The 26745-nt window shown below is 52.5% G+C and overlaps 1 protein-coding gene across 1 annotated transcript in view; it reads left to right on the plus strand.

Moving 5' to 3' along the window:
- Positions 1–5001: 5001 nt before the first annotated feature.
- Positions 5002–26745, plus strand: part of SLC6A5 (solute carrier family 6 member 5) — a gene marked incomplete at its 3' end in the record, with an annotated part of 39201 nt that continues 17457 nt past the window's right edge. Inside the window, exons 1-7 of the mRNA XM_081153844.1 lie at positions 5002–5526; positions 8163–8301; positions 10902–11033; positions 11367–11540; positions 16958–17099; positions 19025–19157; positions 25059–25193. Of these exons, the coding sequence (XP_081009970.1) occupies positions 5017–5526; positions 8163–8301; positions 10902–11033; positions 11367–11540; positions 16958–17099; positions 19025–19157; positions 25059–25193 (1365 nt within the window). The 5' untranslated portion in view covers positions 5002–5016. The remainder of the gene's footprint in view (positions 5527–8162; positions 8302–10901; positions 11034–11366; positions 11541–16957; positions 17100–19024; positions 19158–25058; positions 25194–26745) is intronic.

The raw sequence follows: 26745 nt of genomic DNA on the forward strand, positions 1-26745 counted from the left end.
TCCCCATTTTATAGATGAAGGATTTCCCCTCAGGCCGCAGAGCTAGGAGGTCGTGTAGTCTGTGTGCAGAACCCACATTCTCAGTAGAGAGCTACGCTGCAGTAGAGCTGGGCAGTGGTGGGCAGTGGGGCACAACTACTGCACGGCTGCTTGGCACTGTCACCCCAAACCCACACTGAGGCCTGGCGTCCACCAGCGGGAGAGGTTCTGGGGGCTTATGGCTCCCACGTCAAAATCACCCGAGCACCGACACAGGTGCTCGCAGCAGACCCGGTGTGGGGGGTGGAGTGGCGAGCGGGGCTCAAGGCCTGGCCCTGTGGGCCGACCGCAGGCAGGTGTCCTCGCCTTTCTGTCAAACTGGCCCGGCGGCTCCTCCTGGCCGCTGCTGCCGCAGGACGGGAGGGACCAGGGGCTGAGCCCAGCGGGGGAGTGGGTAAAACACCCCTTTCTCTGCCTCCTCCCCCCTCCCCTGGGGCCCAGGAGCGCAGCATCTTGAATGCGAAGGTCTGCCCGCCAGGCCCTCTCCCGTCTGGGGACGGGCGCGCGTCGGGCCGCCACGGACGGCCTGTTTTTCAGTGGACTGCCCACCCCCATACTGGCAGGGTTTTCAAAAATAGCTATTTATTTGCTTATCTACAACGGGGGGGGGGGCACGGAATGATCGAGGGCAAAATCAATTACTATTTTTCATGTTTGACAAAGTAATTAAGGTCATAGTGACTGGCTAATTCCAGCCGAATGGCTGCGCCGTGATGGATGCGAATTTACTGCGCCCGGGCCGCGCGCCGCCCGATTATCACTCCGCACAGGCGGCCGGGCGGGCGGGGCGCGGGCCGGCAGCCGGGGGCGCGCGCCTTTCATTCCGATTCTTTTCTTTCCTACCGAGGCTCCCTCCGCGGCCCTTCAGAGCGGGGACACAAAGTCCTGAGCGCGCCGAGCTGCCCCAGGCCTCCCGCCCCCGGCACGCTCCCTCCCGCCGTCCTCCCAACGGTGCAGCCGGCGGGGCCCGTCACTCCGCCCCCGCGTCGGATTCCCAAGGACCTCTCGGCGCCCGCGGGCTCTAGACCCTCCCTCCCTGCCCTCCGGACGCCCCCCCTCCTTTCTAGACGTTGCGGCTGGAAGGGGGGAGGTGGGGAGCCAAAGCTGCGCCTCTGCCAAAGCCCGGCCCCTCCCCACCCCGGGCGGCAGCCTTCCTTCTGCGTCAGTCGCCTCTGACGGGCCTGACGCGTGGCGGGTCCCACGCGGAACCCAAGTGCGCGCTTGGCTGGGGAGGGCCCGCGGGCTAAACGTCAGGCCTGGGGGCGGAGGGGGGCTGGCGTCACTCGTACCCAGAGCGCAGCTGGGGGCGCCCTCCCGCTCCCGCGCCAGCCCGGGACGTCTGCGCGCCCTGCGCGTCGATGCGCTGCCCGGGCGTACGCACGACTCTCACGCGGCACTTTCGCGGGAGTGGCTCTAACGCAAATTGGGAAAACTGGGCAGAGCCTTTCGTAGTCGTGACTGTCCCTGGTGAAAGCTGGTCCAGGGCCCGCGGGGAGGCCCCTTAAAGTTCTCGCAGCCTGGTTTTGCCCCGTGGAAACGGGTGTGTTTCGAATGTAGCTCCAGACAGGCCCCCCTCCCCCCACTCGGTTTCCCCTTGGCTCCCAGCGCCCACCAAGTTCACGCAGAGCCCTCCGGGCTTCTTGGCTCCGCCTGCTCTCCTGACCCTTCCGCAGCCAGAGCGCACCACAGACCCACCCCAAGCTCCGGTACTCGCCTGGTGTCCTTAGGGGCCGCCTCCGGGGGGCATTAGGTGCCTCCCTCCCGGCCCGCCCCGTCCTGTGAGAGGGGTCGGGTGATTTCCCAAGGTCCAAGGAGATTTTATGAGCCTCAGTTTCTCCAGCTTTAAAACTGGGAGTTTTTGAAAGGTGGTTGTCAATGCTAAATGAGATAATTCGTGGAAAGCTCTTGCACAGTGGTTCAATACTGAGAGCTTAGTGTTAACTCAAAACTACCCTAGAGCGCGGCCCGAAACGCGCGAGGCAGCTCTGAAGGAGGTCTCTTCAGGGAACCCACCCTCCTTCGCTAACGGTGCGGACCTTGGGTCCCCAGCCGTCTCCCCCCAGAGGGGCCGGGCTGGTGAGCCTGGGGACGGAGGCTGGGGGGCAACTGGGCGGTGCAGGGAGGGGCCTTCCCGGTGCCCCGGCGCTCGCCGCAATCTGCCGCCGCAGCTTCGCCCGCGGGCCGCGCGGCATTGTCCCCGCGCCGCGTGGGGACCGCTCAGCCACGTGCCACGGCGCCCACCCCGAGGCTGAGGGTCGGGCTGCTGGCGGCGGGGAAGGGACCAAGTGCTTTGCTAGCTCCCCAGCCCCAGGCCAGGGGTTACCCTAATTAGACCCCCAGGAAGGAGGGAGGGGAAGCGGTTTGCCTACGAATCCCCTTCTAATTTCCAGGCTGCACCTTTGTAAAGGCGTTTTCCCTCTCTCTGGATTATAGCCATTGCTTTGTACCAAAAGCAAAGTCCATCTTTTTATCACCACAGCCGCCCCCGCCCCCGCCCCCGCCCCCGCCCCCTTCCAAGTTCGGCACGCGTCCTGGGGTGGCCTCGGGGATGGCCAGCCCACCGCCCCGCTGCTGGGGATCGGGGGTGTGGAGGGTCTCTAAGACCTCGGGCTTCCGAAGCGGGCCTGGCTGGGGTGGATTTTTATGGACAGGCTAAGAAGAAAGAATGAGTCTCCTTTGACTTTGAAAGTGACCTAAGAACCAGGCCAGTGTTGGAGATAATTTTCTTTTTATTTCTCAAAAACATTTTTCAGAGGAGCTTCACAAATACAATGAGGACAGTCATAATTTTACCCAGAAATTTCTCTTGTGTTAATAGAGATAAAACAGGAATGCACATGCTAGACCTCAGTTTTTGAGAGAGAATCCAGGATCCCTCTAGACTGGTTGTCTGGAGGGGTAGGGCTGTGAGAATCCGGAGTCCGAGTGCGCGCAGGTGTACGAGGCCCTTATCAAAGCAGCGCCCACCCGCGTGCAGCAGCCACCGCAGGGCTGTGGCGCTGCGTGCAGACCCTCGATCGTTTTAGGGGTAATATTGCGGAATCCGCCGCCTGCAGATTTGGAGAGGCAGCTGCGGGATCTAGTGGAAGAGAAAGACCGAAAGCTGGCGGTGATTTAACTCCTTCCCCTGCGCCCACCCCGGCAGCAGAATCCGCTCTGCGCCTTGCCCGGGGTGCAGTGGGACGTGTCCTTCCCATGTTTCCCTTAATTAGCGAAAGGCAAACTTCTGTCGTCTCCGCCCGCTGGCTTCGGTTTAGTAATCAGACCCACATGAGTCACGCCGAACACGCAGCCCCCTCCCTGCGGAGTGACAGCAGCGGACCGGCGGACTCTCGGCTGTTGTCCCTTTAAAACTCGAATCCATGGGGGTAATGATTTATCAAACTTGTATTATCAAGAAAATGTCACACGAAGGGCACCTTGCTTTGCACTGACGCAAACCTGGCCTTTCCCAAGGAGATATAGAAAGCGCCTCCGCTGCCGGAGCCAAACCCAGCCTTGTCAATAGCTGGCTTCACTCGCCACCGATTCAATCTGTTGCCCGCGCCAGACATGGTGAGTGTCTGCTTTTGTTCTTTTAAGAGAGGGGGCTGCGGGGTTCGGAGGGGCGGATTCGCTTTTGAATGCTTGTTTTTGAAGTGATCTGTGCGCTTCGGACGAAGGAGGGAGGACGGCTGTCACAGCCGCAGTGTCTGCACTTGTGAACATCACCTGAGGTGGGGAAGAGGTTTGCAAAGCTGGGGAGCCGCGAGGTTGGCGGGCGTCCTGCCGTCCGGACCCCGGGCGCTGTCCTCGGTGCTGAAACCAGGTGCCGGTCCGGACGCCGGTCGCCGGTCGCCCTGGGTCCTAGAGGCTATTGAGACAGGCATGCTCCCTGGAGTCGAGGTACTTAGATTGGTGCAAATGAAGGAGTTCTGATGTGTGCACCTGTGAAAGAAGGCTCGACGAGAGGTGTGCAGTTGAGCTGAAGATAATAAGGTTATTCTCACTGTATAATAGTAATTATTCGTGCTAATGTTTAGGAAGCCTCGAAAGATAAGGGGAGGGGAGAAAGCGGAGGGAAAAACCACCGCTGGTAGTTCTTTCCATTTGAACCTCAATTGGGAGAAAGCAAATGAAAATGAGTTGTGAGTTTTGGTCCCCAAGCAAGTGTAGGGCCATGAAGGATATCAGAATTCTGTTAATAGTTGTTCTGGCTTGGGGGGGGGGGGGGCTGGGCAGGGGCACTTTGCCATGTTCTTTTACTTATCTTGGAATCTGGGAGTGAATGTAGGTTGTATGAGATAACAGACCGGGTTACTGTCTTGTGTTTTAAGTGTGGTTTATAATTGTTGTTGGGCTGTTGTTGTTATTTTGGTTGTGGTCCTTACCCCTGCCTTTGCTACCTGGCGGGCAGGGATGGATTTTTGGAGCACTGGGATTTGCACAAATGATTTGGCCTGAAATGCTCGCAGGTGCCAGGGCATCGGCTTTGTGGCCGCAGCTTGTCTATCGCTTATGGGGCGGGGGGGGGGGGAGGCAATGTGCATTGTTGAATGACAAAGGAAATGGGGCGGAAAATTAAAGAATCTTTCTACAATGGTGATGGGGACATGGGCACCCTACAGCCGTGATGTGAAATCCAAAGAGGGCAGGGAGCTCCTGGCCGTGGGGCCATTTCCACCCTCCCCTTTACCCCTCCAAAACCCATTTCTGCCTCTTTTCTTAGTTTGCCTCCATCAGGGAGGAGAATATTAGTTTCTTTATGTCATCTGGTTATTGACCAGAAGGACAAATTGAAAAATGCAGATTGCAGTTTTTCTTGGAAAAGGGGGGAAAATCCAGATTTCAATTTGTTCCCTAGATATTGTGTCTGGACCTGAGATGTGAACGTCTCTATATGTAGACACAGATCATTTCAAAGCCGCCTTGTTTTGTTTGGGGTTTTTTTGCACGAACTTCATGTTGTATTTGCAGGATTGCGGTGCTCCAAAGGAAATGAATAAACAGCTAGCCAACAGCCTGGAAGCGGCGGTGGCACCCGGCCACCACGATGGCTCCTGCGCGCCCAGAACGAGCCCGGAGCAGGAGCTTCCCGCGGCCTCAGCCACGCCGCCGAGTGTGCCCAGGTCGGCTTCCACCGGTGCCCAAACTTTCCAGTCCCCCGACGCGCGAGCCTGTGAGGCCGAACGCCAGGGATTGGGGGCTTGCAAACTCAGTGGCCCGAGGCCGCCAGCGGCCTCCGCGGCTCTGCGGGACTTGAGCGAGACTCATGGCGCTCAGGCAGCCCCTCCTGGGGGCGCCGGGCCGGGCAACGCGCTGCATTGTAAGATTCCGGCCCTGCGGGGCCTCGAGGGGGATGCGAACGTGAGTGTGGGCAAGGGCACCCTGGAGCGGAACAGTACCCCAGCCGTGGGCTGGGTGAATATGAGCCAGAGCACCGTGGTGCTGGGCACGGATGGAATCACGTCTGTGCTACCTGGCAGCGTGGCCACCGCTGCCGCCCAGGTAAGCAGGTCTCGCTCGGCCCGCGCCACCTCCTGCTCCCCAGGCGCGAGGTGAGCGGGCAGTGACGGGTGCACGTGTGCTGATGGGGAGACTGGTTGGCAGTGCCAGGTAATGGATGCGGGAGACAGCTTTGGGGCTTCGGAAGCTCGCACTGCGCTGGGGTCTCCAGTTCAGGGCACTAGGGCTGCAGCAACCCCACCAGAGGAATCGTGACCTCAGGAGCTGCCCCTCCACCACCTGTCCCTTCCCAGCCTCAGTGGTGGCAGAAATCCGGGTTCAGCATGACTAAGTAGTTGATGCAGATAGATTCCTACCCCTTTATGCAGACACGCGTCCCTCTCTTGCCAATAGCTGGGTCTTTAATTTTTTTCTTAATTAAAAAAGAAAAACCCGGAGGAAATACTAGTTTAAGTTCTGCAGCCTTGTCACTGCGAGTTACCATTTATCACATGAGAACTCCTTTGAGGAGAGCTGGGTTTACGTGAGCCTGCTCCTGCCGCTTAAGCTTCAGGGCCTTTCCAAAACCTGGTACTTAATTTTGTCATCACAATTTTATATGTTCTCCCCCCTCTCCCTTTAAGAGGACCTCTTTCAATTGTATAAGCTTCAGGCTCCACAAACCTGGAACCACCCCTGCATTTGATTCTTTATGCTCAGCCGGAGGCATGAAAAACCCACAGAGCAAATCCCAATCTTGGGTTAGAGATAAGCAACTATTACTGGTGGCCCCCCTCTCCCATATAGGCTTCTGTCTCCTTTCAGTTTCCTCCAGTCCTTTCTCCCTCCTCTCCCTCCTCCGATCTCTTCTTTCCTCTGTCCCATCTCACCCGCTTCGGCTCTCGCCTCCCATTGCCTGCCTTTCCACTACCCCCTCTCCTCCCTGGGCTCACGGGCTAGGCATGGATGCAGTGGTGGGTGCCTAAACCAGAACATCCACCTGTGTGAGATTTCGGGCTTATGCAGCCCTTCCGTTCGCAGTCACTCTAGTGTTTGCGCGCGCGCACACACACACACACACACACACACACACACACACACACCCCCCCACAGGCCCATGCGGCAGGAGCTCAGCTGTTAGAATCGCTAGAAAGGAACATACACTTCAGGTCTCCCACTTGCCCTTGTTTTGGGGGTCCACCTCCAGACTGCTTGTCTGTGTGTAGTAACGGCCTCTGACAGCACGTGCCCAGTGTGACCCCAGGTGGAGGCTGAATTTCGTTTCTTGTCTTGTTTAACCTCCGCACTGCGGCAAAAGCAGCTGGGACTCCCACCCTCCCGGGTCTGGAGGAACTGGGGGGCGGGGTGGGGCTGGAGGTGGTGGTGTGGGGAGGAGTGTCGGGGGTCACCGATACTCAGTATAGATCCAGCCCTGCATTTGCCTGTTTCCAGCTCGGCCCATCTCTTTGTGGTTGCCGCTCCGACACCTGCCTCGGCCCTCCTTTCCCCTCATCACTTCTCTCCTCCCAACAGCTGCTTTTTCACCCTCCACGGCCTGAAGAATGCTGTGGCACATACCGGGTTGCTAGAATAAGAGGTGGAAGGTGACTGAGGAAATGAAAGCAGAGCAATGGCTTGGGTCCCTACAAGCTTTGTGGGGTGTCCAGTGTCCTGAACATTTTCAGAGTTTTATTTGAGGTGACTCCACCCTCAGCCATTTCTGCTTAGTAGTGACACATTCCAGAGCCAGGTATGTCCCCAAGAAAGTATCTTAGTGTGAGCTTGCAGAGGAGAGCCCCAAAGGTGCAGGAAGGTGCTTAGGGGACAGCTGTTCTAAGTCCCTCATTCCACAGAGGCTCAGAGAGAGCAAATGGCTTGCGGGAGGTGGAGTGGGGGGTGGTGTTTACACAACTGGTTAATGCTAAAATTTAGACTAGAATTCAAGGTGTTAGAAGTCCTGTCTCTTACCGAATCTACCTTCTCTGTTAACCCTCTTGTCTAAGCCCCACATCTCCCTCCTGCCTATCTCCCTTACCACAGTGCTGAAAGTAGCCCCCCTTCCCCCTCAAATTAGCCAACCAGGCAGATTCTGCCATAGGCTTTGGCAGAGAAAGAGAAAGTGAGGCAGGGGCTCTGGCTGGCTTCAGGCATTGCAGCTCTCTTTGTGGCCTTAGCACGGGCTCCAGAGGGAGAAAGAGCTGAAGGAGGGGTGCACTGAGGGGTTTGGGGAGGGAGAGGTGGGTTGGTTAGGGGTCTGCTTGCTGGGGACTCTAGGCATGATATTGGGGGCCTGCTTGCCTAATGAACTCTTGGTCAGGGGGTGGGGATGGTGGGACCTGCTTGCGATCCTGGTTCAGGGTTTGGGGAGAGTTCGAGGTGTGGGGAGAGCTGCCTGCTGGTGTGCCCTGACTGCAGGAATTGGGCCAGAGGGGCGCAGGGGTCTGTTTAAAGTGGATCTCAGACCAGAATTGGGAACCTGCTTGCCAAAAGACCCTCCGCGTTGAGTTGAGGGGGTGAGGGACCTGCTTGTAGATGCATCCCCTCTTCGGAATTGGGGTCCTGCTTGCTGATGCATCCTCGGTTGAAAGGCGGGGGGCCTGCTTGCTGGGAAGGACCCTCAGCAGGGGGGAGGATTGGGATGGGACCTGCTTGCTGACCGCCCGGGGGCTGTTGTCCGACCTGTGCTTTTCCGCCCCCAGGAGGACGAACAAGGGGATGAGAATAAGGCCCGAGGGAACTGGTCCAGCAAACTGGACTTCATCCTGTCCATGGTGGGGTACGCAGTGGGGCTGGGCAATGTCTGGAGGTTTCCCTACCTGGCCTTCCAGAACGGGGGAGGTATGGCTTTTCCCGTCTTTCTGCCTTTGGAGCTGAGGGGTGGGCACTTGGGGGTTGTGGGGGAGGGACCCAGAGCCCCTGACGCCCGGAGGGGAGGCTCAGAACAGCCTCCTCACATGCCCGCCCCATCCCCCCGAGGCAACAGTACTAAGCCAGAGGCCAGGAGCTGCAGTGACTGTTTCACACGAGGTCCGGGAGGATTTTACCTGGAGGTGGAGTTCAGGGAGGAGGTGGGCCGGCAGGATCCCCCAATGGTTCTGTGGGGGGGGGGAGGGGGAGAGCTGGGTTCTGAGCCCCGTGGACATCCATGCAGGGAAGTTCAAAATTTAATTTGACAAATATTGAGGAAGCAGCATACTTCAGGTACCTAAATGGCTTTGAAGCCAGTAGCCTGTGTGGTCCTGGACACCAAATGTAGGATGCTTTAAGATTGTAACTTGGAGATCCCAGCCTTCCCGGGGACACCTTGGGGATGGGCACTTGGGTGGTGCTGAATGCCAGCTGCAGGCAAACCCAGGTGTGAGCAGAGAGACGCTGGGAGTCGTGCTCTCAAAACCTCTGAGAAGTATCCCCACACATCCCTCCTCTTGGACACGAGCAGGGCATATTCTGACTAGCAAAGCCATTTAGCAAACGTGGGCTTCATTTCACTTGCCTTAACGGAGAGGAAGAAAACGCTTTAGAAAGAAAACATTTTCTGAAATGACGAGGGCACCAGTGAGCAAGCACCGGCGGCCAGGCCTCTAGGTTCTGTTGTACCCCTTTGTACCCATGAAGGAGGGACCTGGCATCCAAGTCCTCTTTGCTTGCCTCTCCGAAGGTGAGGTGCTGCAGGGCCAGCTGCTGCCCCTATGTTGGTTGTTAAAATAGGAATTTGCACCTAGAACTGCCTCCCACAGCTGTTTACCTGGACCAAAGATACCAGACTCATGCCTCTCACCCCATCAGGTTAGGCAGCTTAACTTTTGTTTTGTTCTGGTTTTGTTGTGTGTTTTTTGTGTGTGTGTTTTTTTGTCTCTTGGGTGGGCTCCAGGCAGAATTTGGTGCATAGGGACAATAGACACGTGCTGCACCACAGGACAATTAAAAGAGGAAAATATGTTAACGTCCCCTCCTCCCAATTCCAAATTAGGACAAGTTGACAAGTACTTATGAGGATCACAGAGCATTTGCAATCAGGGTGCCCTGGAAACTGAAGAATGTGTGCTGGCCACCCAAATATGGGCACCACAGCTGGGTTTCCTGTGGTTTTCCACCAGGAGTCCCTCGAAGGGGGTGCAGGAAGTGGGCGGGAGGTGCTATAATAAAGCTTTTAGAGACAGGAAGGGTGGTGGGTACACAGGATCGTGGCGGGGAGGGCGTTCCAGTCTAGCGAGCTTGGCCGGTGAAAGTGCCTGTGCTTTGCTAGCTTGGAACCTGCAAAGTGTGGGAGCAGCGCACGCACACGCCCGTGGTTCCCAGAGCCACGTGGTTGCCGACAGGCGCGTGGAGAGCCCAACTTTTCCGCAGTGCGGCTCCACTCCGGGGCCCTGAAGTCCTCAGCGCGGGGTGGAGAGCTCGCCTCCTCCTTGCCAAGAGCAGAAGACTGACCAAACCACGCCTTTCTCGAAAACCCTGTCAGGAGAGGACAATACAGGACCCCCAATTTTGCTCCACAGAAGCCCAGGGCTGCTGCTGGGCCTTCCTTGCCTGGAGCACCTCTGGGAGCCCCCCTGACAGAAAAGATCTTTCTGTGGGACAGGAGGTTGGGAAGAGGGTGAGCAGAAAGAGTGCACTGGGGAAAGATCAGCTTCTTTTTGTTGGGCACAGTGTCCTGGGCTCTGTCGTCTCTAGTCCTGGAATTGGCCTGACCCATGCAACAGCGCTTCCTGGTCCAAACCTTTCCAAAGATCATGGCTGTTCCCCAAGCCTTCAAAACAGCCTCACAGAATCTTTGAAGGGAAAGAACCCCATGGTCTAGATGAGATACCCACATAAATATTGCCAAGTGCTCGGTGCCTGGGAAAGGTACTGTGGGAGGAGAGACAAGGGAGACTTCTTGGAGGAGGAAGGATTTGAGTTGACCCTGAAGAATGGGAGGGACTTCTGTGGGGAGGGAAGTTGAGAGGTGTGCGAAGGCTGCGGTGGTAGGAGAGGAGTGGGCACCTGGCCCAGCCTGGTTGGCAGACAGTATGCGGGTAACTCGGTTATAAGCCGAGGAGGGCTGCCAACGTCTCGCTTAGCGGATGTTAAGTCCTTGGAAGGTGGGGATGCTGATGAGATGATGAGGTTTCACCAAATCAGACTCCAGCAAAGAGTGAAAGGCATGGATTTGAGGGACACTGGAAGGGCTTAATTTTGGGATACTGAAGCACTGCAATGAGAAAAATAAAGGACTGAAACCCAGCCAGCTCACAACCCTAGCAACTCACCTGGGGGGAACTGGAAAAAAGAGTGTGTTTGCAGGGGACCCTTGTATATTTTACACAAGGGCTCTTAAATGTCCCTGGGTGCCTGTGGTTGAGCTGGACCATCAAAAGCTTTCTGGAAAAGGAGGGTGAAGGTGGGCCCAAGCCCTCGTGGCCTCCCAGGGCTCTCACTCCCCATTCTCTCTTTCCAAGGTGCTTTTCTCATCCCCTACCTGATGATGCTGGCTCTGGCTGGGTTGCCCATCTTCTTCTTAGAGGTGTCACTGGGCCAGTTTGCCAGCCAGGGGCCGGTGTCTGTGTGGAAGGCCATCCCTGCCCTGCAAGGTGAGTCCGCCCTGCCCCTCGGCCTCCTCAGCGCCACCCTGCTCTCTGGCCCCAGGGAGGGAGACCTGCTTTGATTATCAGTAGAACTCACTCCTTCTTTCATGTGATCAATTCCACCCTGGGGGCCTCTGAAGAATGACCCAGGATCACTTCTGGCATGCTCCTCCATCCCTGGCAGAATGCCTTGATGTCCTTGATAAATACAGAGGCCGCTCCACTATTAGGTACCCATCTGTACAAGAGAGCCAAGCCCTAGGTTCCCACCCATGCCCGACTGTAAGAATTCTGTAGGATTCGGGGTGAAATGAATCCCTGCAAATTTTGCTTCCACAGGCTGTGGCATCGCAATGCTGATCATCTCCGTTCTAATAGCCATATACTACAATGTGATTATTTGCTACACACTTTTCTACCTGTTTGCCTCCTTTGTGTCTGTGCTGCCCTGGGGCTCCTGCAACAACCCTTGGAACACGCCAGAATGCAAAGATAAAACCAAACTTTTATTAGGTAAGTTTGAATATACCTACATTCGGCACAGTACTCATTCATTCACTCAGTGAAGATTAACTGAGCATGTATTATGTTTGCCAGGCCTTGTGCTAGGTGCCCTGCAGCTGTCCTCCAGGGGGGATAGTACTTCAGAAACACCATTCTCCTATACTAACAGTATCCACTAATATTTGTGCAGCACCTTAACAATAATAATAGCTAGCATCACTTACTACATACCAAGCACCATGTTAAAGCCTTTTGCTCATATTACTATTAACATGGACAACAAGCCATTGTATGACTTCCAATATTATTTCCACTTTACAGGTGAAAAACAACTGGAATTCAAGGTCATAGAGATAGCTCTGTGGTAGACCTGGGATTTGAACCCAAGTTTGCCTGCCTCCTAAGGCCCTGGTCCTAACTGCCATGCTAAATGCCCCCCAGTTTACAAAGTAACTTCATTGATGGTGTCTCTGCTATCCCTAGTAAGAGCCCTAGGAGTTCCAAGGGGCAGGTGAAATGATCACTGTTTTGCAGGTGAGGAAGTGAACTTGAAGGCTCAGAGAGTAGAAGTGTCAGGCTGTAAGTCACAAGGTACAACCAGCACTGGGATTTGGATCTCATGACCCCTGATTCTCTGCTCAGTCCTTGGTCCAGCAGGTTCTCCTCCCTCAGTCCTGGCAGGGTGACATCAGTCCAGGTGTTCTGTTCCCTAACTATTTGTAGCTGAGGTTCTATGGAGTAAAAAGGAAGCTTGCCTGAACAGTAGTTCGACTCAGTAATTCCACTCTTGAGATTTATCTTAAGGGGGGAAACAGAGACAGTTAAGGATTATACATGATTGCTCATTGCACATTTTCAGTCTTGGGATAACACTAGAAACACTTAAACATGTGACAAAAATTCAATAATTACTGAATAATGCCATGGTTCCAGTAAATTATAATGCATCCATATGATGAAGCTTTCTATAGTTATTAAAAATGAATATTCATAAAATATGGGAAAGTCCTCACCATATTATGTTAAATATAAAAACAGGATACGGGTTTATTTTTCTTAACAATATGTGCATGGATTAAAAACATATAGGAAGGTGATACACAAAATGTTAACTGGTAGATTTGGGACCATTCCTTCTTTTTTACATTATCTATCATGGACATGTATTTGTTTTATAGTCCTGTATATGTATATGTGTATGTGTGTGTGTGTGTGTGTGTGTGTGTGTGTTTTAAGCAAACTGAGCACACAGAGTAGGCCAGGCATGTGGGTGGGGGTACCCCCGGGTTTGTGGAGTTCCCAGTCTGGCTCACAATACCCAGGAAACATTAAAGACCGAGTAGCCCGGCCGGGCATGGTTCAGTGGTTGAGCGTCGACCTAGGATCAAAGCGATCGGGATTTGATTCCCGATCAGGGCACATGCCTGGGTTGCAGGCTCGATCCCCAGTTAGGGGCGTGCAGGAGGCAGCTGATCAGTGACTCTCTCATCCTTGATGTTTCTATCTCTCTCTCTCCCTCTCCTTTCCTCTCTCTGAAATCAATAAAGATATATTTAAAAAAAAAAAAAAAGACAGAGTAAAGACTTTACGCAGCTAAGCTCCCAGTGGACTGGTACAAACCAGAAAAACTGCAAGCTCTGAGCAGAGAAAGACAATGGATGTTTTCCACTCTGCTTATTCCCTAGGAGCATATGGACAGACTGGGCAGATCTTATCTCATTCTTAGCTAGTGATTTACATTTTTTCATTTGTTTGTTAAAAAGTGATTTTGTGTGTGTGTGTGTGCAGCCCCGCCCCCTATGTGTACTTCCCTGTGTTATCTACACATGAGTGTGCTCCCTTGCTGGGGCCCGGCTATCCCTCATGGAAGTAGTATTGGTCCTTTGGGGTCCTGGGATGACTTAGCAAAGGTGATGGTGGTCTCACTTGCAGAGACACAGGTAGCTTTGTAGCCCCACTGCTCTGACGGACAAGTCGGGAGTCCAGACAATGGATGTCCCAGGCTCTCCCCCAAATGGCCATTGTGAGAGATAACACAGAAACCTCCCCTAGTGCAGTGTTCCACAAATAGCCTTGCAAGCTCACCGTCTCCCTCACAACCCTATCCCCATCCTACCCTTGTGATAGCAGGTAGCTAGTCCCAGGAGAGAGGGGATAGATCCTTGCATTGTGACTGTCAGTCATAGCAGCGAGGTATTTACCCCAGGTCCCTCTCAGCATTGCTAGGGACTCACTGCCCAGGACCCCTGCCTCACCATCCAGATACCCATGCCAGCCCCAGAGAACACACCAGCCCCGGAGAACAGCCCTTGCCCTGTCCACAGGTAGAAGCTGAGCTAGCCACACATCTCTTAAGGTATATTTTGTAAGAAAGACTGTCTTCCTTAGGGGGACTCAACCATCCAGGTACCCGTAATGGAGAAAGGATCATCCAGCCCTGCCAAGTGAGACCAGCAACTGTTCTGTGAAATTAGGAGTTAGCTGGGCCATTGAAAATGGGAACCACATAAATAACCATTTCTATTCCTGGAATGGCTTAATTTTCATTAGAACTTTAATTAAATGACTCCTTTTCTCCCTAGCCTTTCATGTGCTTTCATTTATTAATAATTGCCCGAGTACAGAGAATCCCATTCGCGCGGCTCCCAGTTTCGATCGTTCTCGCAGCTCTTTGTTCAGGGTTGCTGGGCCGCGGAGGCTCGGGCGGCTGGCCCCGGCCGCCCCGCGGGCGGAAGCGCGCGCCTGCCACCCGGTGGCGGCACGGGGCACTGCAGGGGCTGGCGGCCGCGGGGAGCCCTGCTGCAGGGCCGCAGGACCGCCGTGACCTTGTGCGGCGGCGGCCGCAGCACCCAGGCGCTCTCTGGGGAAGCTGCCCTCGCCTTTCGCAGCGGCAGTTTTGAAGCAGGCGATCTGGCATTTGCCCGCACGTTAGCGATCTCTCCGGTCTTAGGGGATGGATGGACTTTTTGGCAGGAGAGCAAGAAATAACTAATGTGTTAGTGACAGAAAAGGGATGTGGCTGGTGCTGTGTCTTCATTCAGGGCACTGTTGGGGGAGACAGAGGCTTCCTCGGTAAATATTTGATAGTTATTAGTTCAGGATCCTCCCGGAACTCTCTATTGTTTGATTAAAGAACAAAATAGAGAATGAGAAGTATTTCGAGGACTCTAAAAGCAGTGGTTCTCAACCCCGGGAGATTTTGCTGGAGATATTTGTCCATGTTTGTAGACATTTCGGTTGTCACGGCTGGGGGGTGGGTGCTCCTGGCATCTTGTGGGCAGAGGCCAGGGATGCAGCTCAGTATCCTGCAGTGCACAGGACAGTCCCCACGGCAGAGAATTGCGTGGTCCTAAAGGTCACTCATAGCGCTGTTGAAAAACTGTGGCCTAAAGAACTAATCAGAGGGAAGGGATTCTCTTAACTGTTTTAATTTTTATGCAGTATTATGAGATATCCTGGGGGATGTGTGGGAGGCAGTACATAATTTATGACTGGCAAGTAGGAGTGTGGGAGATGATGCTGAGGACCGGAGAAGCTCACCCTGTAAAATGGTATAACAGTGATGGTTGAGTCACGGATAAAATGTATTGAGTCCAGCTGTGTGCTGGGTATTGTACTAAATTTTTTCATTTGTGATCTCACTTAATTTGGTTCTCACACAGATACAACTATGGCCGGAAAATGGAGGCTTGTAGAGGTAAAGGAACTCTCTAAACTCCCAGGGGTAGGGGGACTCCCGAGCCCTAGTCATATCCATCTTGCTGTTCCCCTGAGGGCATAAATCAGGAGTCCATGCACCAGATTGAGGCTACATGTGCTTTCTCTTTGGTCCACAATATTTAAAAACAAGTTGCTCTTATTTCCAACATTTAAAAACAGAGAGATTTCCTGTAACTATCCCGATTTTCTGCACTTTTCTGCCAGCGCACCTGGAAAAGTATGGCAGTGATTGCCAGAGGCCCCACTTCTCCTTTTTACCTCCACTTCATGCTCTCCTGTTTGTGTTATCAGCTGGCTTCTGAAGGTGTTGAGTTTATGATCCCCGCTCTCTACCCCACAGCAGAATATTTAAGAGCCCGGCCTTCAAAAAGAGACTGTTTGCCTCCTGGTTTTGCTGTGTGACCTTAGCCCCAGAGAAGCATCTTTATCGGCAACATAGAGATAATAAAATAATACCTACCTCATGGGGTGATGGGAGGCTTCAGTTAGTTAATACACAGAAAGCGCTTAAAATAGCACATGGTGATTGCCTTGTAAGTATTATGTAGTTGTTACTATTACATTGTGCTCCTTTATAAAAGAGTGTCCTTTGGGATTAGTGCTGGTGGAGTATTTACTTAAAATACCTGTCAAGTGATCGGTATTTATAAAGTTGTCAGAGAGGCATTTCAATATAGTCAGAAAGACTTCAGCTTCTTCCTGTTTAAAATGAGGAAAGTAGCATGTACCTCCCAGGTTTTATGAAGATTTCACAGGAAACTAATTGTTAAAGTGCCCAGTACAGTGCCTGACATACTAAGACTCACACGGATGGTTTCCTCTCCCCATCCCAGCCTGGGTCAGGCATTCTCAGCTTGGCACTGTTGACATTTTGGACTGGATAATTCTCTGTTGCAGGGGGCTGTCCTGTGCATTGTAGGATATTGAGCAGCATCCTTGGTCTCTACTCACTAGATGCCAGTAGCTCCCTGGCCTCCAGATGTGACAACTAAAAATGTCTCCAGACATTGCCAAGTGTCCCCTGGAGGACAGATTTGTCCCTAGGTGACAACCACTGGGTTCGGTCCTGCTGCAGGCTCACATGCACACCATATGGTTGCTGCCTCCACCAACCCATGTAAGTGTGTCAAAAGCAATGCCGCATGTACTTCCTGCCTGCCAGCCGTCCTGCCAGCCTGTGGGTTCAAGGTGGAACTTGTAAGTAGCCTTCTGGGGCAGTGGCTCTCCAGGTTTGCTTAGGTCTAATTAAATTCATCCCTGTGAGCCATTTACTTTCTGTGGAGTCCCGAGGATCTGGGTTTGGGTCCTGAATCTTTTCCTCATTAGCTGTATGATTTCAGGAGTTACCTAACCTCTTTGAGCCCCTTTTCTCATTTTTAAAACAGAGGTAACAGTACCTACTGCAGAGGCTGCTGTGAGCCTTAAGTGAGATAACGCACGCGGAGCGTCAAGTGCTCAGCATGGGGAGTGTCCGTGAACGGGAGCCGCTGTTACCCATACGCGTCGCTGCTCTGGGCTCCGCGGCAAATAACACCTAATTCTGTGCTTCATCTCTGTCTAACGTGGCCCAGCTAACACTTTCCCGAAGTTACTCTTCAATATCGGGCAGATCTTCTTGGCTCTTGTTTTTCAGTTGCTACTGAGACACGTGCGGGTATTTTCTGTTTAGATGCCACTGTGTTCCTATTCTGTGCTCTCCTACGCAGATTCCTGCGTCATCAGTGACCACCCCAAAATCCAGATCAAGAACTCGACCTTCTGCATGACTGCCTATCCCAACTTGACAATGATTAACTTCACCAGCCAGGCCAACAAGACGTTTGTCAGCGGGAGTGAGGAGTACTTCAAGTAAGCGGCCTGTTCCTTACGTTAGGTTGTAAGAGAAACCCAGTCAATGCACGCAGGCTGGACTCAGGAGGAGGCGCCGTGGCCCGAGGGCGGGTTGCCTCCCTCTGCACCCTCCCTACCTATCCGAGCGATTAGTGAGGAGGACATTTCCCCCGGTTTGACTTCTGAGAGCAGATTGTCCTGCCTCTGGGCCTGGAGGTGAGAGTTGGCAGAATACTGGTGGGAACAGAATTGCTGCTGCTGTTACTCATGATGTTGCGGCAAAAACACTGCAAGACCTTCATGCAGTGTGATCTAAGCACACCTTCTGTTGACTAGTTTATGTCTTCTGCATTTGAGAAGAAAAGAGAGGCAAGAAGTCAGAAACCAAGTCATGGTCAAGGATTTAAATAACTAAATCATGTTTTTTAAGAACAGTTTCACCCTAGTTTTGTACTTTTTTTTTTAAAAATATATCTTTATTGATTTCAGAGAGAGGAAAGGAGGGGGAGAAAGAGAGATAGAAACATCAATGATGAGAGAGTCATTGATCAAGCCCACAACCGGGGCATGTGTCCTGACCGGGAATCTAACCCCGATCGCCTGAATCCTAGGTCGATGTTCAACCGCTGAGCCACGCCTGGCCGGGCCCTAGTTTTGTACTTTCTACATCTGTATTGCCAGACACTAAAGACTGAGGTGCAGGGACACCAGAAAACCCTCAGCCCCCACAGGACGATTTAGTAAAGTTCATGGAGTTATTTCTTTTATTTTTTATCTTATTATTTTATTATTTTTATTTACTTATTTAATTTTTTTTCACGGAGTTGTTTCTTAAGGGAGGTACATGTAAGCAGACTTCAACAGAGGGAGTGGCCATCCCTGCCCCTAAAAGCGTGGCTGTTCTCTGCAAAACAGCCTCTCATGCGGCCACTCACTGGCTGGCCGGAGGGGCGTGGTGCTGCTGCCTTAGGTCAGAAAGTCCTGGGCTGTCGTTTCTGCAGTCCGGTAGAGTCTGGATTCTGGCTGGGCCTTTGCTAAGCACAGAAAACCACCAACCAGCCAACACAGCTCTTCTATCCAGGATGCCTGACTTGACTGCTGCAGAGCTGAAGGGATGGTTGAGTCTTACGAGCACTCACTGTCCTCCTATCCCCAGGAGGGAGGCTGCTTGCCCACCTTCTGGCCAGGCTACAAGCTGCTGCGAGGACACGGCGGCCTCCAGGCGGGTCGTGACGTCCTCAGCACACACAGGCTGTGGGCAGCATCTACAGATAACCAGCAGCCCCCTTCTGTTGGTAGTTAGCTGGTGTCTGTCTTTGAATGTGGTCCTTGAATGAGGTCCGGCTGATCTGTTGTCACAGTTGAGCCAGTCTCAGCCTTGGGAGGTGCCCAACACAACTTGGACTTAAACATAGAGCAGCATTTTGGGTCATTTAGCATAATGAGCCTGTACTGATTTTTAAAATGTAAAGCTAGGCGAATCCTGCCCGAATGCATTCTCATAAAAGAGTAGAGCAATAGAGAAAGCACACAAAACCACCCTGGACAGTTTAGAGTTTCTCTTCTTGATGTGACCTTCTGTGAAGACATCAACCTTGGCAATGCCCGTGGGGGGCTGTGCTGGAAACCCCCACCCCCAGAGCAGTGGGATTTGTTGCACTTCTCCTGGGGCATCTCCTGATGACGGCGGAGCTGACAGTCTTGTACGGAGCTTGTCGGGGGCCATCAGTGGTCACATAATGGCGAGCAGGGTTGATCTGCTGCTTTCTTTGCAGACAGGTGTGGGCAGGAGCCCAGGTCAGAGAATCCCTCACAACCCCATCTGATCAGGTCCCTGATGGGGAGGGTGGGGTTGCTGGAGTTTGTTCAAAGCTGTGGCTCTCCTGGGAGATTAGAGCCTGCAGACTGTCACCCTCTCCCCGCCTTCTCTTTCCCACTCTCAGGTACTTTGTGCTGAAGATTTCTGCAGGGATCGAGTATCCCGGGGAGATCAGGTGGCCACTAGCCTTCTGCCTCTTCCTGGCGTGGGTAATCGTGTATGCGTCCCTGGCAAAAGGAATCAAGACTTCAGGAAAAGTAAGAATTTGGGTTTACCTAAGAGAAAGCTCTGGGGCACCCAGGGGCGATTGCGCCACGAGCGGGTTAAAGAGCACTGGAAAGAGGAGACCCCGGCGCCATTCTGATTCCGGCTCCAAGCAGCTGTGGGCCTCGCGAGTGACCTCACTCCTGTCTGTAAAATGGGATAATAACACCTTTCTTCCGGGGCTGTTTTAAGGCTTAAAGGAGACAGCTGTACGCAGAGCTCCTGATGTGTGGTGGGGGGCTGCCGCCTCACCAGCAGGTGGGCCCCCCGATGCGGGTCAGGCGCCCTCCTGAACTAGAATCAGCGCTGCTGGCCTTTAGCCTCTTGGTCTGTCTGTCAGGCCAGTTAGTGCTGCTGCCAAGACGCTGGAAAAAGACCAAAATTGTGACGCGATCCCTTCTCCCAGCCCCACCTCCACGCTCTCAGCCTTTCCTGTTCTTTTCCCAACTCCCGACCCAACGCCCTTCCGCCCCACGTGCCCCCAGCACCAATGGGTGACAGTCCTGCCGGTGGGGTCTGGGGTGACTCTTGCTGAGCCGTCGCTTGGCTGGCCCTTTGGAGGTGATGGAACTCCCACCCCAAGCTCAGTTCCAGGCCTGAAGACAAGGAGTCCAGGAACCTCAGGGCACGTTGGGTGTGGCCACAGGGTCATGGTGCTTTTATTAGCCCGTGATGCTTTAGGGTGGCGTCCCTGATTTAGAATGTAGTTCTTGGTGCTAGATTTCATGGGCTTTCTGGAACAGGACTTTCTGAGCAGCCCTGAGCAGATTTTCCATTTATTTATTTATTTATTTATTTTATTTTTTAATTTTTTAAAAATATATCTTTATTGATTTCAGAGAGAGGAAAGGAGAGGGAGAGAGAGAGAGAGATAGAAACATCAATGATGAGAGTCATGGATCGAGCCCGCAACCCGGGCATGTGCCCTGACTGGGAATCGAACCCCAATCGCCTGGATCCCAGGTTGACGCTCAACCGCTGAGCCATGCCCAGCTGGGCTTGCAGATTTTTTTTTTAGATCTGCTAACTTATCTCTCTGCTTTATTGAGAAAAGTTGCCAACTAGGGATCAATGATTAATTTTTAAAAAATGAGGAATACCACCAGAAATGACGACACTGCCCTGGTGTGCAGGTGTTAACCAAGGAGCATGGTTTGGAAGCCTGGGTGAATGGTGGCTGAGGCTGCTTATTATATGGGCTGCTCTGTGACTGAAATTCCATGAGCACTGTCATTTCTAAGCACTGGGTGGGGATGTCCTCCTGCAGCGAGATAAGCTCAGTTCCTCTTGCTCAGGGCTCTAGGAGACAAGATTGGCTTGTTGCTTCCTATGAAACCTCAGTCCCCCCAACCCCCTTTTTAAAAAAATAGGTTTTTATTAATTTCAGAGAAAGAGGAGGGAGAGGGAGAGAGAGAGAGAAACATCAATTGGCTGCCTCCTGCACGCCTCCTCCTGGCGATAGAGCCTGCAGCCTGAGCATGTGTCCTGACTGGGAATCAAACCCGTGACCTCTCAGTACACAGGACGCTGCTCAACCACCTGAGCCATACCACAACTGAGCCCAGCTCACTTTCCCCTTTGAGCAGCTGGAATTCCAGAGGTAGGGACAAGCAGCCAGCAGCCTGAAGGTCAAATGCAGCCCATCCGACCCCAGGGGCCTCTCTGCCTGAGGGTTATGGGAACAACACAAAGCTAACCTAATTAGCTAGTGCAGGCTGGGGGAGCGAGGGGGGCCATACCTGACCACCTGTTCAGGGCTCCGGCTGTGAGAAAATGCGGCCAGGTGTCAGGCCAGCGGGCTCAGATCAACCAGTCACTGTCATTCCTGCCAAGTGTAATTCATTACTGTTCACGTTTAATTCCTCTGACAGTGCTTTCTGAAACAGGTGCATTCTGGAGCTGCCCTGGCACAGGGAACCAGCTGGCTCAGAGCCCCCATGCACACTGACTCACATGTAGGCGCCCCCAGGGTTTGTAAGCCAAGCTGTGGGCTGTTTTAGTTCAGCAAGATCACTATCCACAAAGTGATCGCATCATCCCACATTTCATGGCCCAGACCTAGGTGAGGCAAGCAGGTGCTTGGGTGTGAAATTTAAGGCTTCCCTCACTCTCCAGTTCCTGGACGTGCCAGTTGGACCCTGAGAGTGGGTGCCTCCTTAAATTTTGACCTCTCAGTGCCTCACTAATCCTGGCCTGGCCTCATACATTTCTGATTATGTGGCCCATAGAGGGGCATTAATAGGAAGGAAGGAAGAACATAGGAGTTAGAAAGCTTCAAGTTTGGATCTTGCCTCCAGCTGGGAGACCTTGAGTGACATATTTAACCCACTTCGAGACACAACCTGAGCCTGAGTTTCCTCCTGAAATGGTCATGTTTGAACAGTCTCCAGTAGTCAAATGGGAAGAGTTGTTTTAGGCGGTTAGACTGGTGCCAGCCTTGGGGTTTTCTTCCTGCCGGCCTCCCTTCTCACTTCCCACCAGCCCCTTGTGCTAAGAAGGTGAAAGGTCTTCCCTCCTTGTCACCCTGCCCCTGCTGTCTTGGTGGGGTGGGGAGGTCAGACTGGTCCAGCCGGGCCCTGCCCTGTAGCATCTCCTCTCCTAGCCCCATCTGACAGCTGGGGGACAGCCCGGGCATCCTGGTGTTATTGGAGAAAAGCGTGGGTGGTCTTTCTCCTTTGCTAGTGGGAGTGGGTTCTTGGGGCACTGCTGGAATAAGCATTTCCAGAGGCCCCCACAGGAGGATGAGGTGTGGCAGAAAGCTTTTATTTTCATGAAATTACACTCCAGGGTTTCCAAAGTCACATTTCCCTTAGTCCAGTCATAGAAGAGTGTAGCTGGAGATTCAGTAGAGCTAGAAGCAAAGCCAGCGCCCAGAGTTTCCTTTCCATGTTGGAACCGGGTCCAGTTCAACAGCAGGCTAGTTACAGTCCATTCGCCCATTGTGTGTGGGGTCCATATGGCCATGGGCCATGTGGGTGAATGCAGGAGAGTGTGCCCCCAGCAATAAGAATCCCAAGAGCAGAAGAGGAACCAAGAGAAATAACTCCTTTGTGCAGGTGATTAAATATCCCAAATTTTATGCCTTTGCAGTGGCCACTCCCATTCTGGCCAATGACCTGTCCCCAGGTGTGACTGACAGACAAGTACCTTCCCGACATCACCCCAGCTTTACTGGGCATGCAGTCTGCCCTCCTCCCTGTCCAGTCCCTTCCCCCAGTGATCTGTGGGGAACAGAATCCAGTGGCTCCCTGGGGAAGTGTCAGGCTGCAGCTTCTTGTGAAGCTGCCCAAACGATGTGCCAATAATATTTGGCCTTCCCTTTGCTCCTTTCCTGTTATTAATAAGTAGTTGATTATGATGGTGTCAATTCCACATTAAATTGGTCAGGAAATTCTGTTGGCTCTTCCTGCAAAATATATCCAGTGTCTGACCATTTGTCCTAGCTCCTGTGAGACACCCTGGCTGGAACCATTGCCCTCCTTGCCTGGATTACAGCCTTGGCCTCCTAGCAGCTGTCCCAGCTCCTGCCCTTGTCCCCTGCAGTGTATTTGCAACACAGCAACTGGGTGGTGGTTAAAATGTTAGATCACGTCACTCCTTGGCCCACATCCCTGCAGTAGCTTCCATTCCCCACCTAGTAAAGGCCCCACAGCCTCTACAGGACCTGTCCCTCCCCCATCCTGCCCTCTGACTTCCTCCCCGCCTGTGCTCTGCCCCAGCCACACTGCCTCCTTGCTGTTCCTCGAAGTCAAGGCTCAGTCCCTTCTTAGGGCCTCACTCTAGCTGTTCCCTGTGTCTCCACCATTCTCCCAGGTTCCAGTTGGCTCACTCTCACGTCCTTCAAGTCCTGGCTGGCTTTTCAGTGAGGCCTCCCCTGCATGTCCTACCCACTTTGCTCTGCTCTACTTTTTCTATTCCCTAGTGCACGCATCACCTTCTAATATGCCACAAACGATGTTACGCTTACTACTGGTTGTCAGTCTCCCCAGCTAGAATGTAAGCTATTTGAGGGCAGGGGTCCTTTTCATGTTTACTGATACACCCCACATGCTTAATGAAATGAAGCCAAGAGTTAAATCTTAATCTCAACCCTAACCTACGCAACCCATCCCCTGCAAGTCCCCAAGTGAGTCTTCCTCCTTTGAAATCCCAGTTCCTGCCAGTTCACCGCCACTCTGGAGCCCCCTCGCCAGGCCTTAGAGTCTGTGCAGCCAGCGTGTGGTGGGGTTTCTGTCTCCCTCCCAGGGGGCAGGTGCCCCAGGATGGAAGATACAGGTGGGACTGGAGTGGCTCTGAGCCAACAGTGCTCACTCAGCTGACTGTGTTCACCCACCTCATGGATCAGAGAGGGTTTGATGGGCCAGGATGGGAGCTAAGCCTCAGCCTTCCTAGTGTCTTTTAATGCACTTTTGGGATGCAACTGGCCTGTGAGCTGAAGGTAGTCAGTGTTACTGAGACTGGTGAGACCTAGGTAAGACTGAAGTGGCACTTCTAGTTCCAGTGCCCCCAGACTTGCACTGCTTTAAATGGATTGTCCCATTATACTCTCCCAACAGCCCCATTGAGGAGTATGCTGTTGCAATCACTCCTTTGCAGGTATGGAAACTGAGACTCAGAGAGGTTAAGTCACTCCTCAAGGCAGCCCAGCTTGTAAGTGATGGAGCTCTTATTTGAATTTAGGCCTGTGGCATTGTAGAGCCTGAGCTCTCACAGCCTGCTCTTCTCTCCACCTACCGAGTCCCAATCCCAAGCCCTTCATCCCCAGGTTTGATTGACAGATACGGAAGGAAAGCACCCCCCACTTGTCCCCATCCCTACCCAACTACAGTCCCCAAGTTCTGCTGCTGTTACTTCCCAAGTGTTTCTTGACTCTGGTCCCTCCCTCTCCTCCAGAGTCCAGGAGCATCCTTCACTGGCATTCAAGGCCTCCTATGACGTGGTCTCCTCCCATGTGTCCCCCTGCCTTCACTCTTAGCCTCAACTTTATTTTGGCCAGTGATTAGAGCTTTGCCCTCACACACCTGCTTGCCCACTTTCTTCCCTCCTTACCTTACCTCATTGGCCTTTCAGATCCAGTTCATTTGTCATCTCCATGAATCTTTCAGTGAACTCCCAGGTTGAGCACACTGCCCTCCCCTGCTCGTCGAAGTGTCCTGTGTGTACTGTTTAGCCCGTTACTCAGACACTGTCTTCTACGTCATGAGTCCTTTCATCTTTATGCATCTAATATCTGGCATGGTGCCCCCTCATAGTAGGCCCTCGGTAAATGCTCATTGAACTTAATCGTATTTAATGGCCATCTATCGTAAATCAGACACTATGCTAGGGGTTCAGTTGATGCTCACAATTATTTATTTGTCCCTGTTCACAGATGCAGAAACTGAGATTCATGCTTAAGAGCTTGTCCAGATTCTCCTGGCTCCTCAGTGCTGGAGATATTATTCCGTTTGAACCTAAATGTGTCTGATCCTCAGATCGGGTCTCTTCACCTCACCAGGCTGCCTCATGTAGGGCGTCTATATAAACAAAGAATAGACCAGGACAGAAAGCTTAAGCTAAAAGGATTAATCTGTAATAGTAGAATCTGGGGTCTCAGGCAGAGGGTGGAGTAGGAGTTAGGGAGGCGTTGTCCACTCAGCCGCTGGGTGGGCAAGATCCTCCCAGCCATCCACACTGCGGGCTGACTCACCGCGCAGCCTTGAGTCTCACTGACTTTATTTTTGGTTCCCTCTGAGTCACCTTTGGTCCCAGTGCCTTTCCCATGTCCCCAACCCTGGATGCCCTCCCATTGGGCACCTGCGTCCAGGTGGCAGGTCCCACCTGCCTCCGTTGATGTTCCTTTGGCCTGTGCTGCAGGCCCGCTCAACCCAGCCTCTGTTGCATGGCTTTTCCAGGTGGTTTACTTCACGGCCACGTTTCCGTACGTCGTGCTCGTGATCCTTCTCATCCGAGGAGTCACCCTGCCCGGAGCTGGCGATGGGATCTGGTACTTCATCACGCCGAAGTGGGAGAAGCTCACAGATGCCACGGTGGGCTCCTGGTTTAACTTGCAATGTGCCCATTAGGGGGGAAGGCCACCTGGGGAGGGGCCCTGCACCAGGACGCTGTTTGCCAGGAGGAGTCAGACCTCCTCCCGCGGGGCATCTCACTGTCCCCTTTTACAAGGTCCTGCTAATCTTGGAACAGCACGCACTCAGGACATCTTTAATGAGAAGTGGGCAACTGGGGGTTTTCTGGTTCTGGGAATAGTTGTCCTACATCTAGGGTAGCAGCAGAGGCCGAAATGAAGAATGAAATCCCCTTGATAGCTTTGGGCCATCTCACGCCACTTATCTCTTACTAATTATAGTGTGTTGGAAATGGAGTTTTGCTGGTTGGAAAATAATAGCACTTAGGCAATTCTATTTTAAAGGGCTCAGACACGTTGGAGTACTTCCTGCAACAAACACAGAGCCAGCACATGCCTGCACTTTCTCTGCATATTCTATGCAGGCACATCTCACTCTAAAATTCCCAGTCCAAAGACCTCCAAATGAGGGGTGTCTGTTTAATAAGAAGTGAGTTTTCTCACCTTAAAGAAATATATGCTTTTCCAGCATATGTTAAGAACACACAGCTAGGATTGAATTTGCACATAACAGAAAACCCCCCAGATAATGACAACTTAAGCAAGATAAAAGTTTATTTCATTTGCATGCACTAAAGCAGCTCAATGGTAGATACCCACTGGTTGGGTATCTCCAGGGTGTCATCAGGGGCCCAAGATCCTGTCTTTCTTCCCTACTATCCTTGGTGAATAGCTTTTGTGTGGCTGCCAGAGCTCCAGCCATTATATCAGCATTCCAAGTAGAACAAAGGGGTGAAGAAAAGGGTAGAGATAGGCACCCTCAATCTCTTTAGAAGTGTGGAAACTCCAGAAGTCCCACATCACACTTGATTTTCACGCCATTAGCCAGAAACTAAATCACATAATTATCTTCTCCAAGTTGCATATCCCCTTGATGCTGGGAGGTTGTCCTTGAGCTGGACGAATGGCTGCCTTTAAATAAAACCCCAGCTTTGTTACTCTGGCGCACAGGAGAGTGGATGTTGGGGTAGGCCCAGTCTTTGCCAGGATACACATGAACTTCCTCTTGCATATTTTAAGCACAATTTAAAAACCGGATTTAATTTATAAAAATGATGGCAGGTCCATCGTATGAATCGTATAAATCTCTAGCTTGCACTTTTGAGTGGCCTTCTGTAGTTTTATGAGGACAATTAGGAGAAATCACCAAGGGAACCAAGAGGCGATGTCAGCCAAGTTCAGGAAGCACGTGACGCTATAAACCCTCTCCGCGGTGGCACAGAGGTTGCTTTACTGAAACGAGGAGCCATAGAATTTCAGATTCTTAATAGCAGTTTTTTTAATCTGTAGGAATGTTAATTTGTAAAGGTTTATATTTTGTATCCACCAATATATCTTGCTGTTGCAAATTGTTTTCTGAGGGTGATTGCAGCTTAAGCAAGGGCCCTCCCCTTCTGTGTAGTTTTCCATGGCAGGAAATAGAAGATGAACCGTGTAGGGAGTTTATGGTGCTC

This window comes from Miniopterus schreibersii (assembly GCF_964146895.1).
Source record: "Miniopterus schreibersii genome assembly, chromosome: 12".
Lineage (NCBI taxonomy): Eukaryota > Metazoa > Chordata > Mammalia > Chiroptera > Miniopteridae > Miniopterus > Miniopterus schreibersii.